This window comes from Urocitellus parryii, chromosome 6 (assembly GCF_045843805.1).
Source record: "Urocitellus parryii isolate mUroPar1 chromosome 6, mUroPar1.hap1, whole genome shotgun sequence".
Classification (NCBI taxonomy): Eukaryota; Metazoa; Chordata; class Mammalia; order Rodentia; family Sciuridae; genus Urocitellus; species Urocitellus parryii.
The window spans coordinates 130489827-130509912 of record NC_135536.1 but is presented as its reverse complement, the minus strand read 5'-3'; the positions used below and the strand labels follow the sequence as shown (position 1 = coordinate 130509912).

Here is a 20086-nt window from a genome sequence, read left to right as displayed (position 1 = left end):
TTCCAGGTGGCAAACAGTCCCTGGTGAAGAGAAGGGCACACAGGCAACCTGAACAGAGTACTCAGTGTGCTAGGGGGAGAGCAGTGCAACACGGGGGCTGGAGGACCACTGCTGTTAGTGGTAGTGCCATAGATTAAAAACACTTTTGTGCTTTTCTCCTCCAAGAATAGTAAAAGCCAGAGGGCTAGGAAAACTGAGGTTCAGTCCCTTGCATGCCTGAGGGAAAAGGCCCCAGAAATAGAGCAAGTGGTCGATGCCTCGAGAAAAGGAGCCCTAGGGAGTAGCTCCAGCTTGAGCTGTCACCTAAGGACACCAACTGCCCACACTTGGTTCTCCAGGGTCCCATTGTGGTAGTTGGTCCCCATTGGGACCAACTTCAAGATCATGCTGTATAAAATAAGCATTATTTTAAACTGCAGCTGTTCAGTAAGGATAGAGGCTATTTGTTCATCCATGTTCCAATGTTAGAGTGATAGATTACCAAAATTGCTGTTTGTCAGGAAGAGCCTCAGCATTGCCCAGCTTCTCCCCTTTTGAGCTATTGTCTAGCCATTTTCCTCATGTTCTGTACTAGAACCAGTGTTTTACAACACTTACATAGCTCCAATGTGTGTTATTATGCTTGACTTACAACACCTTGACTTTGAATCATTCCTCAAAGAACCAAAAAAAAAATGGTTTTTAGACAATTTATGAAATAATTTTCATGGATACTTTCTAACCTATAAATGAGACCCCAGAAGACAATATCCAGAATTGAACATGTAGTGCTCATGGGATACCATTGGCAGAGTTAGGGAGAACTACCCAGTCTCAAGTTAAGCAGAAGCTCAGGATACCTGAGAGGTCAGAGATGACCAGACTTGGGAAAGGACTTGACCAGCCTTCCTCCATGTCAGAAGGCAGGACTTTTAATTATGAAGTTGGAATGGATGCTGTGACCCCAAAGAGTTCTGAATCCCCAAATCAAAATGCTTGGGGAACTAATTATATCAATCTGATAACATCGTTTTACTAAAGAAGGAAAAGTATTTCAACAAGTATTGGGGAGAATTCTCTAGATGGCGAAAACCATAGCCTTGTATTCAGAGAGACTTCTGGATATGGCATCACTTATGAATAGTCCTTCATATCAAAAAAGCATAGATGATATATTGCCAAGAAAGGACAAAAGGTTATGCAGGTAACTCAAAAGAAGAACCTTCCTTGTGAAATTGCCTATGTGGTGCAGATTGACTTTGTAGTTGAAGAATACATTATTCTTTATTGTTTTTTATGTTCCTGGGGATTGAACCCCAGGGTGCTCTACCACTGAGCCATGTCCCCAGCCTTTTTTGTTTTTTTATTTTGCTTAAGGACTCACCAAGTTACCCAGGCTGGCCCTGAATTTGCAATTCTCCTGCCTCAACCTTCCAAGCCACTGGGATCACAGGCATGCACAATTGTGCCTGAGAAGAGTACATTCTTTTTTATGGTCATTTGTATTTCTTTTTTTAATATTTTTTATTGATTTTATTTTTTAAATACATGACAGTGAAATGCATTATAATTCTTATTACACATAGAGAGCACCATTTTTCATATCTTTGTATATTAAGTATGTTCACATCATGTGTTTATCCTAATAGCTTCAAGATAATTTTCTCTGACACTGGAAACTTGAACTCTTATTTGTTTATCTCATTTATTAGTGACAGCTCCCTTAGTGGTTTGCCTACATTGTGTTCAATTTGCTGCTTATCTTATAAATTGGCCACATCATTTCTTCATGATTCCCTGGAGGTAATTAATGGCAACTTCAATCTTTTGTATGTAGGGAGAAATGCAGAATATTGTCTGAGTGTTGAGTAGCTGGAGGAAACAAACAAATGAACAAGAACATATAGGAATAATATATATTTATATAGAGATCCAGCATTTTAAAATAGTCTGAATAGGCCAAGGATTTTATAGTGTGGAATATTTCATAGGCTTTCAAGGATGAAGGAAATTTGTTTTTAAACACTGACTATTTTAAAGACACCCTAGAGGTGCAGACTTTTTGCAGCACATGTTTCATGGCCCCTCCAGATCTGATGCTTTTTTCCATAACATTTGCTTTCCAAAACCGATTTCAGCATTGTGAAAACAGAACGCTGAATATTTCAGAGCTATAAGTCTTGCGGGAAACAGCCTGTCTTTGAGGTTAAATAAACAACTTTAAACTACTTCTGACATTTTATAGCTGTTTCAACAGAGTAAACATTTGTAGTTTTAAAAGATGTCGAAGAGCAGTAGTACGAAGAATCTTGTCTGAGTTTCTTTTGGCCTTGTCAATTCTTTGACAGTGGTCACACATGTAATGATGCTTCTCTGTGTTGGGTCCCAGGGTCTGCTTCTCCTTTCAGCATTGGGACTTTTGTGTCCCTTTTGCATTAAAACCTTGCCATGTTCTGTTTTGATTTCTGAAATTCCAAGTATATGCAAAATATCACTAACTATGCAAGCTCAGTCTCCTTCCCACGCTGCCTTACATTCATGTGTGATTGCCTCTGACCCCTGTCAGTTCCAGATTTTGCACATTCCAGAGCCTTCTGGACCTGACTTCTGACAGTTCTCTGGGGTTGCCCTGACCTGAGCCCTCTTGCCCTTGGCTCTTGCATTAAATGGTCCTAGCTCTCTTTTGCCCTTCATCGATCTGGAAACAGAACTCAGCTCCTTGACTGGTTTCCATTCATAGCAAAACATCATTAATAACAAGCCAGCATTTGGAAATTAAGCAAGTGTGAAAATTCAGAGATCATGGCAAAGGTATCCAATCACCTAGGCTTTTCCTGCTCCCAATCCTCCTCGCCTCCACCTCTGATTCCTCAGATAGCTATAGGAACCCCACATACTTTTCTCCCTGTTGTGCAGCTCTTGCCTACAAAGGCATGCTTCCAAATCTTCCAAGATGTTCTGAAGGGAAAGGTCTCACCTTCTTTAGAAAACAGCTGTAATTATATAGCTCAAAACAACTTCCCTGACCTTTGGTTTGTTCTACTCAATTTACTTTAATAAGCCTCCTGTGTACACAACATTGCTCTGGGACTCCCGAGGTGAATCTGGCTGATTTTTGCCTGGGGCTTTGAACCAAATCAGAGGCTCTTAGGTTGTCATATTAGATTGCTGGAGAAGGAACCAGATTCCAGGGAGGAATCTCATTCTCTCTTATTCTCCTGAAAGCCAAGCACCGGGAAAAGCTGATGTTCAGCATTCCGGAAAAACTATGATCCAAGCACCTAAAACAGTGCTGACACTCAGTGACCACAAAATATTTGCTGGATGGATGAATGCTTGATTACTTAGAAATGTCAGGAGCTTGGGAGTGAGTGGGTGGTCTAAGCAGACTTTATGTTGTCTCTATTGCTCAGTGATGTGAGGAAAGACATGGGGGATATAAAGCAATTAGAAAGTAATAGAGCATCAGAATAACTCAGGAACAAAATGGACCCATTAAAAATCATTTTGAGGAGTTTTGGTTTTTTGTTTTCAATTCTGTTGAGCATTAAGGTCTACTGAGATGAAAGCCAGGCTCCTGGAGTACAGTGATCACATGACAATCTTCACCAACCTAGCTCTGCATTTTGAAACTATTGAAATGGGGGTGCCTAAAAAGAACACCTGACATAGGAACCAGTCCCATATATGTAGTTACATGGGGCTAAGGCATCTGGTAAGCTGAGCTCCAGAGAAGATTTGGAGGTCCCTCTTAAGCCAGGGGAAGCCAGCAGAGTCAGGCAACTCTGGGCTGCAGTTGCCAGAGTAGAGCAAACTTGCAGGACTGGATGCTTTTTGATGACATCCTTCACTTGGGATTCTTGCTTTGATTTATCACAACACCTTAACCAGCCAGGAGTGTAAATGTAGCAGAACATTTCCTGAGGCCTGGACAGCAGGTGAACCCCAGGACAGGCAGATCCTCCGTAGGGCTGAGAGCACTTGTAGTTCAACAAACTTTTACTGAGCATGCCCAACAGGCAACTTCCAGAAAGATGGTATCCTATGCTGGTCATGACATAATATTATAAATGTGCTTGTGTCAATGTGAGCAAGTGCAAGACTCACAAGGGGTATTTAACCAACTGAGTATCTCAGGGGACTTCCCACAAGGTATAAATACAGCCACAAACAGGAGAGTCACAAACTGAGAAATCAGAGCCAAAGATAGATGTCAGGCTGGGCATGCTTGTTGACAGCAGTGGCTTAACTATACTGTGAGCTCTGTGGCAGGAGGGACATGGCAGTTGGTTGGAGTTAGAGCTAAGGGGTGCAGAACAGGGAATATCAGGCTCCATGCATCTATGGGCAGCCGGGGCCAGCAGGGGTCTCTAAGCACCTTATTCCTGCTGGCCTTGTATGAGGATAGTTTGGACATAGGGAACTCAGTAAAAAGTTGTTTCATCAAGATGAGAACTATGCTCAATGCTCCAGCACTGACTATTAAAAATAGAGAAAAGGGAAAAGTCCAAGACAGCTTTCAGAAATTATTTCTTTTTTTAACTTTATGGCAAATTAGACATGGAGAATGAAAAGTAGGTGAGGGCCAAGGATGGGTGTGAGACAGGATGACTGGAGTAAATGGGGCACTATGATGATAAAAGGGAACAAGCATGGTGTTAGAGGATACAGATGGAATTGACTATGGATTTACAGAGTTTGAGACCCCTCAGGGAATGTTCATATCTGGGAGACTTGACCTCCAGGGAGAAGTTAATATTGGACAGGCAGACATGGGTGTTTTCAGAATTACCATTGTAGGGCTGGGGTTGTGGCTCAGTGGTAGAGCCCTTGCCTAGCATGTGTGAGGCACTGGGTTTAATCCGCAGCACCACATAAAAATAAATAAATTAATAAAGATATTGTGTCCGTCTATAATGAAAAACATTTTTAAAAAATATGTTTCTCTCAAGATTTTATAATGTTTCTCAAAGAGGGATGTTTCATTGCCTCTGTACAGCAAAGGACTTAAGATCCATCTGCATTTGTTTTCCAAAAGCTTCTTTGTGACAGCTCACCACTTGGAATTTCTCTCTTTGGCTCTTCCTCCATATTCCCCCAGCTTCAGCAGCTCCTTTGCAATCACTCTCCCATTGTCCCAGCCAACTTCAAAATTCCTTCCCTTCCCCTTATAGAGCAATGCCTCTCACTCTGGCCCCTGTTCCTTAACATATACATAAACCTTTCAGGTGCACAGCAGACCCAGCACTTTGCTTTGACAGGATTCCCATAAACTTGCCAAAGAAAAGGTATAAAAAGTAGAAATAGCCATTTTTCCTTTTATTTATTTTAAACCCATTTGCTCACTTATAGACAAAATACTAAATGGTATTTGTCACGTGGTTCTATGGCCCTGTTCTTAAAGAATTGCCTTTGTCATATTTGTTTTTGTTCCAAAGGTGTCCCTCAGCCTAATGTAACTTGGTTGAAGAGAGGAGGATCTCTGAGTGACAATATTTCCTTGCTTTTCAATGGATCCCTGTTGTTGCAGAATGTTTCCCTTGAAAATGAAGGAACCTATGTTTGCACAGCCACCAATGCTCTTGGAAAGGCAGTGGCAACATCTGTACTCCACTTGCTGGGTAAGTGTCAAATTCTGATTATTCTTTCAGGGCTTCCTGTAATACATACAAAACAGGGCCTGGTTTTTTGATGCTGGAGTTGAGTGAATGAGATGGTACTAAATAGTTTTAATCATTGCTGCCACTACTTACTTTAGAACAAGCACTAAATTCTAACACTTGTCATACTAATTCTTTCAGAAGGTTGTGACATTATTTTTTGGTGTATTACAATTATACATAATAGTGAGATTCATTTTGCCATATTCATATATGCATATACCATAATTTGGTCTGTCTCAAAGTTCCTAGTTCCTCCCCTTTTATATTAGGATATGAACTCTTCAGCCCAGAACCAAGAGCCCTCATTTCTTGCCTCTACATCTGTTTAACTTCTGATTCCTATTCTTGCTTGTTTGTTTTTCAGTACTGGGGATTAAACCCAGGGGTACTCTACTACTATATCCCCTGGGCTGTTTTGAGACAGTGTCTCACTAAAGTGCCGAGGCTGACCTTGAACTTGTGATTCTCCTGTCTCAATCTCCCCAATAGCTGGAACTATAGGCATGTGCCAGGGAACCCAGTTCTGATCCCTGTTCTAAGCTAACACTGAGCCCTGCTCCAGTCAATATGATTTTCAGTCTTGTGATCCAACACACATGTGTGCACACACATATGCATGCATACACACACACACACACACACACACACACACACACACACACCCCTCTTTAGGATACCAGGCATAGTGCTGTACCAATAGGAAGTATCCTTCGCTGCCATTCTCACATTGTCCCAATCTCCCTTATCCTGTAGACCAAATGCATTCCTACCTCCTTTGTGTCCTCTGATTTTGTTTGCCCTCTCCTTCCTCTGACCCCACCACTCCATTCCTCATTAAGTACTAATACACCTACTCTACAGTTTTTCCTTCCTTTATCTCTGTTTCCTCAATTAAATTATAGGTCCCTCAAAGGTAGGGACCATATTTGATATTTCTTCGGCAATCATTAGGAAATAATAAAGTCACATGCCAATCTGTTGAGTCTTAAAATATCACACAGTTGGGTCAGTGTGTGATTTGGAGAAGGCCATCACAATGTGTCCCTAGCATAGGGTATTAAGTGAATCCCTCCCTTCTCTTGGGAGGAGGCTTTAAGTTGCTAGAGTTTTAGGGTCTAATAACTAACACACCCCTCTTTTCCTCTAACTTGGAATCAGTTAATCACAAAAGTTAATCAGATGGACACCAGAGATCATTTATTATCCCCTTCCATAATACCCCTAGTACCAAACACAGGTTTAACTGTTAAATATGTGTTTCAGGAATGTATGAAGTTGAATCATTGGAAGCACTAGTATAAAATTATAGAATTCATGTTTTTCTTTGTCAGTTAGAGGGGCCCAGAGATGTGAAGAGATGGGAGGTACTTGTGCCAGGAGTTAGAACAGCTGTCATGCACAGAGTGCTTTGATATTCATTAATTCTTTGGGAATTAGTACATAGTACAGGTTTGAGGACAGTAATTTTTAATCTGGTTGCAGGTTTGAGGCTCATAGAGAGATTGAACTAGAGCCCAAATATGTAGCCTCTACTTTCAGTGTTCATTCTATCCCTCATGGGTTTTGAGCTATGATCAGAAAAGCAGTAGTGTACCTCTGTGATCTTCTAAACTCTTAGAACAGGAGAGTGTTGACAGGTTGGCTGGGCCAAAGCTGTCTGGTTCTTAAATAACTTCTCCATGCTCCCTGTGATTCCTTGTATGCTCTCAGCCTGATTCCATACTCACTCCCGAATTCAGTTCTCTTCTTTTAGATATCTCCTCAAGCTAAGCAGCTTATGATTTTGGCCACTTTTCTGAGGGGGTCAGGTCACAACACTCCTCTACTCTCCTGCTCTTATGCTTAAGCTTCATCACTTTACCAAAAGCCTGCACTCTTCTCCATGCACAGCCCCCTATAGAACATTGGCTGTTCTGCTCCCAAGACTCCTCTTGAGGGGAGGAGCTCTATCTGACCAATTTGCTTCCTTTTGTAATTCTCATGAAAATATTTTTTTTTTCCATCTTGCAAGTTAGGCTAGAAGCCCTGGAAGAACCCTGGAGATGCCAAATGTTAGCATAGTGGATATCTCTAATTAAACCTCCATAGCACTGTCCAAACCCACACTATGTACACCTCTAGGCCCAAGTGAGGCAGAGCATCCAGGAACACAGCATTCCATCAGGAAGGGCATACGTCCTATAGTTGTCTTTAAGAACACCCCAACTGGAATGAGACTGGGATAATTTCTCAAAGGTAAAAAGTGCTACTTTTTGTTTTCTTAGAAAGAAGATGGCCAGGAAGTAAAATTGTATTTCCCAAACAACAAAACAATCATGTTCTCCAGGCATCTAACACCAGAACCAACAGCAGTGACTCAACAGGAGAATCCCTGCCCCCAGGTCTGAGAATTGTGACTTTTTCAAGCTTTCCTGTTGGTGAGGCTTGTGTAGGAAAAGGATTTAGCTAAAAGACTCTCCATGTTTTTCACTTTTTAATATGTAAAAATTATTCCTAGGCATTTGGCCAGCTTTTTTTCTGGCCCCTTAATTTTGGCGGTTCAGCTAATTGTTACCATATTGAAACATTTTTTAGAAAAATCTACTTCTGAGGAAGACCTACAGAATTCATATCCCTAATGTGCATCATTATCTGTGATAATGTAGATGCTGATTTTCCAGTTGCAAAAATATAGCCAACTCAGTAAATATTAATAGATGGAAAGTTTGTTAAGATTTCTGGAATCAATTCTTCCATTCTCCTCTTTTCACAAAAATTTTTCCCCATACATATCAATTTTTTTTGCAAATCAGTGCATGATCAGAGAACTTAATATAAGTATTGTAAGCTTGCAGATTCTTCAGAGTGCCAAGGGCATAAAATAGAATTAAGAAAATCAGAGATACTAGAATCATGTTAAACCATTAGTGATTATTTTAGCTTTTTGTAGCTCAAAAGTCAGGAAATCACAGAGGAACATGCAGAAGCTACTTTAAAGCTCATGTTTTATTCTATCAGTCATACATGAACAATAGCAGCTTGTCATTTCCATATTATATAAGATATTTTGTTAGTATGTTATAGTTACAAATAATAGTGGGGCTCATTTTGATGTTTTCATACATGCGTATAATCTGCTCCATTTCGATTTCCATGTGTTAAATTTGAGTAATACCTCTGATTGGCAAACTGTACCAGGTAGAATATAACTCTTCAGGGAGGGATTCTGGGGCATGTAATTTCTAGGCTTTCATCTCCTGAGATGCAGGGGAGAAGGTGAAAGAGGAAAACAGTATTAAGCTACCCATCAACAACTCATCACATGTTACTTAGGATATCGTTATCTAGAGGTATTGATATGACATAGTTCTCTTCTTTCAGACACAATACTATCATTATTATATGCTCGATTATTCATTTGACATTCAGTAATATTTGCTGAGTGCTTATTCTTCCCAGAACTGAGGATAGAGAGATAACCTAGTTTGGGGGAAGCTCCCAGTCTAACAGGGAGGAAGTCATGTAAACATATTTTGAAGCAGCATTTAAAAATGCCATAATAGAAGGATGACCAAAAAACAGGGCACTAAAGGAGGATCCCGATCTCTTTCTGGAGAAGTCAACTAAGTCTTCATGTAGGTCATGTTGTTTGTTCTGGGACAAGAGAGGGAATTTTAGAGAAACAAGGATGTGCAAAGGCACAGAGAAGGTGCACATGTTGTGGAATGTAAAGATCAAAAGAAGAACTCCCATAGGGCTGGGGTTGTGGCTCAGCGGTAGAGCGCTTGCCTACCACAGGCGGGACCCGGGTTCGATCCTCAGCACCACATAAAAATAAAGGCATTGTGTTGTGTCCATCTACATCTAAAAAAATAAATAAATATTAAAAAAAGAATAGCTCCCTCAAATCAATTCAAAATGGAAAAAGCCAAATATTCATGAGGCTGAAGCTACTGGTGAAGGACAAACCTTTGCAATAGTCAAATTTGGTTTATTGGGACTACTACATCAATCTACCACCTCCTACCCTCCCCCACACACATGCATGCACAGATGTATGCACACACACACATGTACATGTTATGGAATATGCCAGCCCTTCAATGGATCCTTACCTTAACACTTCCAAGAGACTAATTTTATGAGTTTAACATAAAATGACTAATATCTAACAAGTTATGACCCAGTGTTGAATAGGACAGGGTTTATGGGCTTGCCATTCCAGTAGGAGAGATGGACAAGAAACAAGTGAACAGACACATAAATGTTAGATATTTCTCTGTGATAAATGTTTCAAAGGGAAAAACATTAAATGATGAGATGCACAGTGCTTGTAGGTAGTCACTTTAATAAAGGCAGTATTTCTGGCCTTCTGAGTAGGTGGTATGTGAGCCCAGACCCAATGATGAGACGGACCAATCCACACAGAAAGGTGAAGAAGGAGTATTTCTGGAACAGGGCAGAGTGAGTGCTCAGACTGTAAAGTGGGAGTAAGCCTAACATGCTACTGTTGTGTCAAGGAACAGAAATAAGATTCATGTTACTAGGGCACTGTCAGAAAAGAGAAGGATGTGACATGAAGTTGGAGGTTCACTGAGAACCACATCAATCATGAATTTGAGGGTCAAGGCAAAGACTCAAGAGCTATTCCAAAAATGTGGGAGGCTAATGAAGAATCTTATATGGAAATGTATGATGTGATCTACTTTTCAAAGGTGTTTGGGTCAAAAATCATTAACCATAAAACAAAAAATTCTCAAAATTGGACTTCATCAAAATTTTAAATATCTTATCAAAGACACCATTAAGCATATGAATAGAAGCCAAGTACAATGGTACATGTTTGTATTGTGAACTAAAAGAATATGAATAGATAAACCAAAATCTAGAAGAAATATTTTTGGCAGAACATATTTCTGATGAAGAACTTCTATCTAGAATATATAAAGAACTCCTACAAGTTAACAGTGAACACCCTCACTCACTCCTAAAACAGTGGGCAAAAGACTTGAACAGATATATCACAAAAGAAGGGATACTGATGGCATCAGGGGAGTGAAGATTAAAATCACAATGAGATAAAATTCACACCCATTAGAGTAGTTAAAAACAGACTGACAACACCAAATTTTGTCATTTACTTAGTGTGTAAAATGACAAGACCACTTTGGAAAACTTGTGTAGTTTGTAATAAAGTTAAGCATATACCTACCCTGGACCCAGAAATTCCACTCCCAAGTGTTTACCCAGGAAAAATGATAACATACTCACAAAAAGACTTATACAATAATGTTCAGCCTTATTCACAATAGCCCTACACAGGACAATGAATTTTTAAAAAAACTAACAGAATTATTCAGTAGTAAAAGAGAATGAACTGCTGATGTGCACAATGATAGAGTGAATTTCAGAAAATATTATACTAAGTGAAAGAAGCCAAATACAAAAGAGTAAATATTGCATGAAGTCTAGGAATATGTAAATCCAGTGTATACTGATTAAAAATGAGCCTGGGGGGGAGGGAGTTGATTAGAAAGAAATAAAAGGGAGCTTTAAGGGGTGATAAAAATATTATATACGTTTCTTTAGATCACAGTTATATAAGTTTACAAAGTTTTGAAAATTTACAAAACTGCACATTTGAGACCTAAGCATTTCATTGTACATGAATTACACTTCAGTAAAAAACACACAATTTTAAAGAAACACAATGTGTCCTGCCTTGAACTGTTAAGGTTTCTTTGTGAAATGTGGGATAATAGAAAAAAAAATCCAGAGTCAGACGCATGTGGGTTCCAGTGACAGACCTTGGGCAGGTTCCTTAGCTTCATTCAAGTTCCACTTCTGCAAATAAAAATATCTACTTCACAGGATGACCAGAAAGATTGATTATAAAGTACCTACTCCAGTACCTGTCACCTGGGAGTTTCTCAACAAATAGCTGTTTTCAAAAAAATCTTTTTAAGTAAACTGTGATCCTGAGGGTCCAACTCAAAATATATTTTATGGTTCTGCTCTGTGAATGATGCCATATGCAATTTAAGAGAAAAATTCAAAACTCAGGACGAAAAACTGGAAAACAATAAGTTAAAGAAATCACTCTGGTGTGTCAGAGAGCCTGTGGACACAGCTGGTAGCTATCAATTATTTGTGATTATTACAGGAAAATCTGGCACTTTCTGTGATCATACACAAACCTGTCATCGTCATGTCCTACCTCATCTTTTACTAAGTGTCAGCAGGGAAGAGAAAGGCTGCTTGGAATGGGGTCTAAAAGAAACAAGCTGTGATTGCTCGAGGTGGAGGTGCTTAGCTTCTACTTTTTAAAGAAAACACCCATTTTTTACCTTTCCAGATGTCTCCATGACAAATTATTTATGCAGTTTCAGGACTAATATGAAGTTTTGATTAAAAATTAATGGAAAAAGAAGACTGGAATTCAAATGCATCTTTAACTTTACTCTTTAATCCTCAGTCCCTGTTCCTTGTGCTAAATCGTCCTTTATTTCTCTGCCTGAACCAATTTTGGAAAATTGAATGCATTAGAGCGCCCCCTGGAGTTGCCCTTCTCTGGTTCTGTTGACTGGGCTTGAAGAATGTGGAGGAGGCAGCCCACAGCTCAGGGTAGCTCTTCCCTCTCCCTGGGGTTTTCTGGAAGATCTACCAGGCCTACAATAGCCCTTCTCACAGCCTGTGGTCCAATGACTCCATCTGGGCCACCATGCCCATTAGTGGTTGCAGTAAGTTAGTTGAGGGAAAATAAGATTTAAAGGACCCTCTAACCTGGTTTTCTCTGTGTGTCCTGCTTGAAAAACCAGACTGGCAGCTAATGAGAGATCAGCTCATGATGGTCTTTGGCTATTCCCTCTCCAGCCCATATTCATTTCTTATTTGGGGCTGTCATGACATTTTTTGGGGGGAGGGGGGTACCAGGGATTGAACTGAGGGATGCTCAACCACTGAGCCCCAGCCCCAGCCCTATTTTGTATTTTATTTAAAGACAATGACTCACTGAGTTGCTTAGCACCTTGCTCTTGCTGAAGCTGGCTTTGAACCTGCGATCCTCCTGTCTAAGCTTCCCAAGCAGCTGGGATTACATGTGTGTGCCACCATGCCCAGCTGGGACTGTCATGACATTTTATTTCCTTTCTGCAGAGCCTTTCTGGGAGCCTGGTAACTGGACACATTGCTCTGCCTCCTGTGGTCACTTGGGATCCCGTATTCAGAGACCCCAGTGTGTGTTGGCTAGTGGACAGAAAGTGAGTGAAGCCCTTTGTAATCACCTCCAGAAACCACTGACAGGGTTTCAGCCCTGTAACATCCAGGACTGCCCTGCAAGGTATGTGAAGAACTCTCTTATCTCATACATACCCACACTTTTCTTGTTTTAAAACACACAGCAATTTGGACATAATGGCTCAATAGCTAAGATCTATTTAGCACTTGCTCTGTACCAGACATTCCGCTAAATGCTTGACATGGATTGTCTCACAGTAGCCTGTGAGATACATTTCAGTTTCCTGTTTGACATATGGGAAAACTCCCTAGGCCCTACAATTTTAAGGACCAGAATTTAAACTAAAATGGTCTGATGGTCTGATGGTCTAATTCAGAGCACCCCCGCCCCACAGTATTAGGGATATAACCAAGGGGGCACTTTAGCCCTGAGCTACATTAAAAAAATTTGAGACAGGGTCTTTCTAAGCTGCCCAGACTGCCCTCAAACTTGTAGTCCTCCTGCCTCAGCCTTGCACGTCCCTGGGATGACAAGTGTGCACCGCCATGCCCCACCTCAGAACCTTTACTCTTAATCACTACACAAATCTGCTTCCTGCACTCCCAGTGCTTGCTACATCTTTGGGCTGCAGTGAGGCTGATTTCATGGCCTTACCTTGCAGATAAGGCAGTGGACCAGTCACCTGAGGACTAGTTAAAAACATAGTTCCCTAGGCTTGACCACAAAAATCTTTCTAAGTGATAAATGATACACGTCAGTAATTAGAAAAACTCCCAAATCAAACTTCTCATCTACACTAAACGTGATCCATCTCAGTCTTCCAGATCTCAGTGGCTACCTCCTACACGCCCCCACCTCTCTCACCTCCACCTGTTTTTATCAATTTCCATGGTTACCACTAGAGTCCAAGCCGTCCTTGATTTTTGTCTCCCTCCTTAGGGTACTTTCTTCACTCTATAGGAATATTTTTTAGCTCAATGTGATGTCACATACCTGTGAATCCCAGCAACTTGGGAGGCTGAGTCAGGAGGATCCCAATTTCAAGGCCAACCTCAGCAACTAAGCAAGACCATAAACAACTTAGTGAGACCTTGTCTCTAAATCAAAAATAAAAAGGGTTAGGGATGTAGCTCAATGGTAGAGTGTCCCTGGGTTTTATCCCCAAGACCACATCAACAACCAAAAAAATCTTTTAAAATAAATTCATCATGATGGTACTCATTGTTCTTGGGAAAAAGACCAAAATTCCTAGCATTGGGGTCATGTCTATCTTATATGACTTTTTATCTGCAGTATCTAAAATAGCACCTAGCACACAGTAGGTGGGTTAGTGAATATTTGCTGGCTGACTGAATAAGTGACTGAAGAATTGAATTTCCTTCATGTACGGGTTTTGGTTACTATTTTTTTCTTATTGCTTATCTCTCCCACTCTGGTTATCTGAGCTCCCTCCATACTATTATTTTTTGACCCTTGGTTGTACTGTTTTCTTTCCTGACTCAGAACCTTTATACATACTGTTCCCTTTCTCTTCACTTAATATTTCCATACATTTTCAGGGAAACCTTCCTGACATTAGCTCTCCAAAGTAAGTCAGAATGTTTTTTATATTTCTTTATCATTTTTCATACTCTTACCACAAGGTCTTGCTCTCCACTAGACTGTAAATTGTATAAGTAAACTCAGGGCTGTTTTTCTCAATAATTTATTTTTAACACTTAGCACAATGTCTGTCTCATAATATGCAAAATGAATTAATAAATGATGAAATATTTATTTATTTTAAAAATTTTTTAAATTTTAAAAATAAATTTAATGCCATTTGCCAATTATCTGCTATGGTCTATGACATAGCAGATAATTGGCAAATGGCATTAAAATCAACAGTAAAATATAAGTTAGCAAATAAAGAGCTATTTATTGAGTATAAGTTCATGGCTGACACAGTTATCAACCTCATTTTTCTTTCTTTTTTCTTTTCTTTTCTCTTTTTTCTCTTCCTTTCTTTCTTTTTCTTTTTCTTTTTTTTCTTTTTTTCTTTTTTTTTTTTTTTTTGGTGGTACTGGGGATTGAACCAGGGTGCTCAACCACTGAGCTCCACCTGCAGCCCTTCTTATGTTTCATTTTGAGATAGGACCTTGCTAAGTTGCCCAGGTTGGCCTGGAACTTGCAATTCTTCTGCCTTAGCCTCTCAGTGGCTGGGATTATGGGCATGTGCCATTGGATCCAACACTAACCCTATTATTTAAGGAGAAAATAGAAAGCTGAATGTTATTTACCTCAGTGCCCTTGTGCAAATGCCCACACCATATCCAAATACCTGTGCCTTGGAGAGGTATGGGATGCAGTCACACTATAAAACCAAAAAGTTACCTTGGGGCATGCTCTTATAAGGGCTGTCAGTATTGCAGACACCCTAACTTCCATGGTTTCCAGGACCCACTGTAATTCTTAAAAGGAAAATCTATGCTAAGAGTCACCCTTCAAAAAGTCCTGAGTTCAAGCTACAATAATTAAGGGGAGTCTGATCAGAGAAAGGCACTTTATATCAATTTTTGATTTTTACAAAGTGGAGAGAATACACATTGAGAAACTTATGAGCAGCCTTGTTTATTAAACAAGCTGGTTGGGGTTGTAGTCAGTGGCAGAGTACTCGCCTAACACATATGAGTCATTGGGATCTATCCTCAGCACTGCATAAAAAAATAAATAAAATAAATGTATTGTGTCCATATACAACTAAAAATTTTTTTTAAAAAATGAATAAATATGCCTGAGACTTTGCACATTCCCAGAATAAATAAAGTACTATGCTTTGTACCTATTGAAGACCACAGAGGTCCCTTAATCCCCCAGAATCCGTTATGTCAAGGATTCTTAATATTTATTTTGTTCTTTTGAGATATACATGACATTAGAGTATATTTTGACATATTATACATACAAGTAAAATTTATTCTAATTTGGATCCCACTGTGGTTGAACATGATGCGGAGTTTCACTGGTAGTGTATGAACATAGAAAAATCATGTCTGATTCATTCTAATGTCTTTAAGGATTCTTAATCTTAACCTTCCTGTGCCATGACCCCCTCTGTAAGTCTGGACAAACCTATGAATACTGTCTCAGAATAATGTTTTTAAATATATAAAATAGAATACAACTGGTTACAGAGGACGCTAATTATACTGATATACATTTATTGAGATTTTTTTAAATGTGTGATATGGTAATGGATTTGCTTCTCTGTTGACACACTAAGTAATAAAAGATAGCTTTACTTTAATCTTGAAGTGGTGATAAATATAAATGATGTTTTGAGATACCTATCACAGTTGTAATGGGATATGGAAATACCCAATACCTGTGGCTTCTATTAACAAAATCACTGGCATTACTAATACTACTGTAGCTTGTGGCCTATGTTTTTATCATTAAAGGAAATACAAAACATTAGTTAGATGTAATAACCAAGCACATGGTCCTCTGGATAACCACAGACATCTGCTTTGTAATATACAAGCAGGTTAGCCATCTTGTATGACAAATCACTCAATATCCCAAAGGAGTCCGTGTCCACATTTCATCTCCTATAATCATTAAAGCATGATCCTTAGGGTCAGATATATCTGTAATCCAGTCCCAGCTCTGTTGTTGGTTTAGTTATGTGATCCTAGCCAATTGACTTAAAAGAATGGGAAGCACATGAAAATCAAATAGGATAACATGTAAATATCTAATAGAGCAAACAGCACATAGGTACTTTAGAAATATTTTCCTCCCCTTGGTTTCAAGAAATTAAAATCTACCTTTTTGAAATTTCCACTGATTTTACCCTGACTTCACTGTCCAGGACCACACAAGGGACAGCTCTCTCTAAACTTGAAGATGTCTCTGCCCCACCGTCATGTTGGTCACCTCTAACATGGTAACTCTGCTGCCCCTCTGTGTAAAAGAAAATCTTGAAAGGTTGGGAGTTACCTATACTGCTGCCCCTTCCCATAGGCACATGTGACAGCCCTGAAACAGTTTGTTAGGATTGACTTTTATTTTGGCAAGACAACCTGTAAGGCCTGGCATCCCAGTCCTTACTAAGATCCTGTAGTTTTTGTTCCTAGGTGGTTCACAAGTGTATGGTCAGAGTGCTCTTCATCTTGTGGTGAAGGATTCCACAGTCGGCAAGTGACATGTAAAAGGACAAAAGCCAACGGAACTGTGCAGACAGTGTCTCCGAGGGCATGTGCCCCTAAAGACCGGCCTCTGGGAAGGAAACCGTGTCATGGGCATCCATGTGTTCAAAGGATCATGGAACCAGCGAGCCAGGTAGTCTAGTGTGTGGACAGTACTATCTATAATCACCTCCTTATTTCTAATAATTTGGGGACGGGGTTGGAATCTGATGTCTAAAATGAATGTATTTCTCTGATCTCAGCGTCTGCATTTGGAAATCAGTGTCTCTGTCTTCCAGTACAAAAGTGAACCTTAAAGCAGTGGTGCAATAACACAACCTCCTAAACAGATCAGTTCAGGGCAGTAGGAATAAGAGCAGCCTTCCAGGAAGGAAGGAGACGAACACGAGTGCTGTCTGCACGAAATCTCAGAACTCAGATTCCAAGTGCCACTGTTAATAAAACAATAATAAAATGCTCAGGGGAAATTGTTTTTAATGTACATGAACTCATGAAGAACACATTACTAAGACATAAAGGAAAAGTTGAACCAGTAAAAGGTGTATTACATTCCTGAAAGGAAAATGTCAGTACTGTAAAGATGTCCATTTCCTTAAATGAAATTGTGCATGTCATAAAATTCTAATTAAAATAACAGAACCTTTTTTATGGAGTAATTCTGGCATTCATGTTAGAGAATAAATAAGGACAGGAAATTTTTAGAAAAACAAATTACTGGAGGTGTGGAGAGCTTTTTCTCATGCTGTGTCCCAGCAAGATGCAAATCTGTTGTGAGTAGAATTGTCCATTATTGGGTGCCAGTGTCTTGGCTGGCACAGAATCACGAGCCACCACACACCTTGTAGATTCAAACAGCAATCCTTTATTCCCGAACTCACACCGGCCTCTACAAACACGTTCTGGGGAAAATCCCGTTCTGCCGCCCCCTTCACCTACTCCACGAGGCTTTTCTTCCAAATCCCATTTGAATCTCACAGGAACTCAACGGGAACAAGCAGCAGGAACACCCTAATCCCAGCAGCAATAATCTTCAACCTCCAACTTCCCTAAAACCCCTATTGTCTTAAACCGGGAACGCCCTAAATCCAAATTATCTTAAACCCGGATACTTCCTAAAACCTGCAGGATACCCTAATCCTGGATCCACCCTGGTCATTGAGCAGGGTCACCTTTCTCAAACACACATGCAAGGTCACAGCAAATTTCCAAGGCAAGTCCATTTAACATGGGGTACGCTGGCAAGGAAATATCGATGCGTCATTCCTACTTGGCAATGGCCCTCAGCAATTGGGGCAGGAAAAGACACAGGGTACATAGTGTAACTACAGCACAGCAGACCCATGTGAGGTGACTTAAAAGTTCAAAGGCAGTTTATCATAGGGGAAGGAATGGTTTTAGAAAATTGAGGGTTTAAGACTACAAGATTTTTTTGAAGAAATTAAAGAAAATCTAAATAAATAGAAAAAGATATCCTATAGTCATACATCAGAAGACTTAATATTGCTAACAATACACCCCTTCCCAAATTTATCTACAAAGTCAACAGAATTCCTATCAGAAATTGGCAAGGTGATCTTAAAATTCACAAGGAGAGAGAGGAGAGGGCTTTGGAATAGTTGGAGGGTTCAAAAATCCTAATTTCAAAACTTATTACCAAACTGCAGTATTCAAGGCAGTGTGATACTAGATTATATGTATAAAAATTGTGTGTGTGTGGGTATATAGTATATGATATGATCTATATAAACATATATATTTCAATTAAGTAAAGAGTAAACCAATGTATTTGTGTCAATTGATTTTCTACAAGATTAATAAGACTATTCATTGGGGAAAGAATACTTTTGAACAAATGGTGCAAGACACCCAGATATCCATGTACAAAAGAATGAAGTTGGTCCTCCAACTTTACACCACATACAAAAAATTAACTTAAATTGATCAAAGAACTGAATTTAATAGTTAAACAACAAAATTCTTGGAAGAAGTCATAGGATACATCTTCACAACTTAAATGAGGAAATTACTTTTTAGATATAACACCAAAAAGCATAAGCAACCATAGTGGAAGTGGATAAATTAACTACATTAAAAATAAAACTTTGTTGCAAAGGACACCATCATGAAAGTAAGCAGACAACCCACAGAATAGCAGAAGATATTTAAATAGCATATATCTGAAAAGGCACTTGTATCTAAAATCTATATTACAAACCACAGCTCGATAAAAACATAAATAACCCTACTAAAATGTGAACAAAGGACCAGAACACATTTCTTAATTAAAGATACAAATGGCCAGTGAGTGTGTAAAAGGATACTTGCCATTGATAACTAGGGAAATGCAAACCAAAACCACAATGAGAAGGGGGTTCATGCCCAATAGGATTTCATTAGTAAGAAATATAGTGAGAATGTAGTAAGGAAACTAGAACCTTCAGATGCTGCTTGTGGGAATGTACAGGCACTTTGGAAAGTAGTCTAGCCATTCCTCAAAAGGTTAAACATATAACTCCCCTATAACCCAGCACTTTCCACCCCTGGATATAAGAAATATAAATATAAATATAAATATAAAAATACATAAGATATAAATGAAAATGTATTTTCACACAAAAATGTGTACATGAATGTTCATAGCAGAATTATTATAATAACAAGACAGTAGAAACAACCCAAATAATAACCCATAATTAAGAAAAAGAGGAAGCAGCTGATGAGTAGATAAATCATGGTGTGTTTGTACAATGGAATATTACTTGGCCATTAAAAAGATAAAGTATTAATACATGTTACAATATGGACGAACCTTGAAAACAAAAGTGAAGGAAGACAGACATAAGGACCACCTAATGTACAGTTCCATTTATCTTAAAAGTCCAGAATAGGTGAATCTATAGAAACATAGAGACAAAAGGTAGATTCATGGTTTCCTAGGCCTTGGGGAAGAAGTGGTGGGAGGGTCTGGGGGTGACTGCTAAAAGATTGTCAGGTTTCTTTGAGGAATGATGATAGTGCTGTAACATCAACTACGGTAA

At 39.3% G+C, this 20086-nt stretch overlaps 1 protein-coding gene across 1 annotated transcript in view; it reads left to right on the top strand.

Moving 5' to 3' along the window:
* Adamtsl3 (ADAMTS like 3) overlaps positions 1-20086 on the top strand; it is a 320949-nt gene that overhangs the window by 291253 nt on the left and 9610 nt on the right. The window contains exons 24-27 of the mRNA XM_026388213.2: positions 5418-5600; positions 7907-8023; positions 12777-12960; positions 16977-17181. Of these exons, the coding sequence (XP_026243998.2) occupies positions 5418-5600; positions 7907-8023; positions 12777-12960; positions 16977-17181 (689 nt within the window). The remainder of the gene's footprint in view (positions 1-5417; positions 5601-7906; positions 8024-12776; positions 12961-16976; positions 17182-20086) is intronic.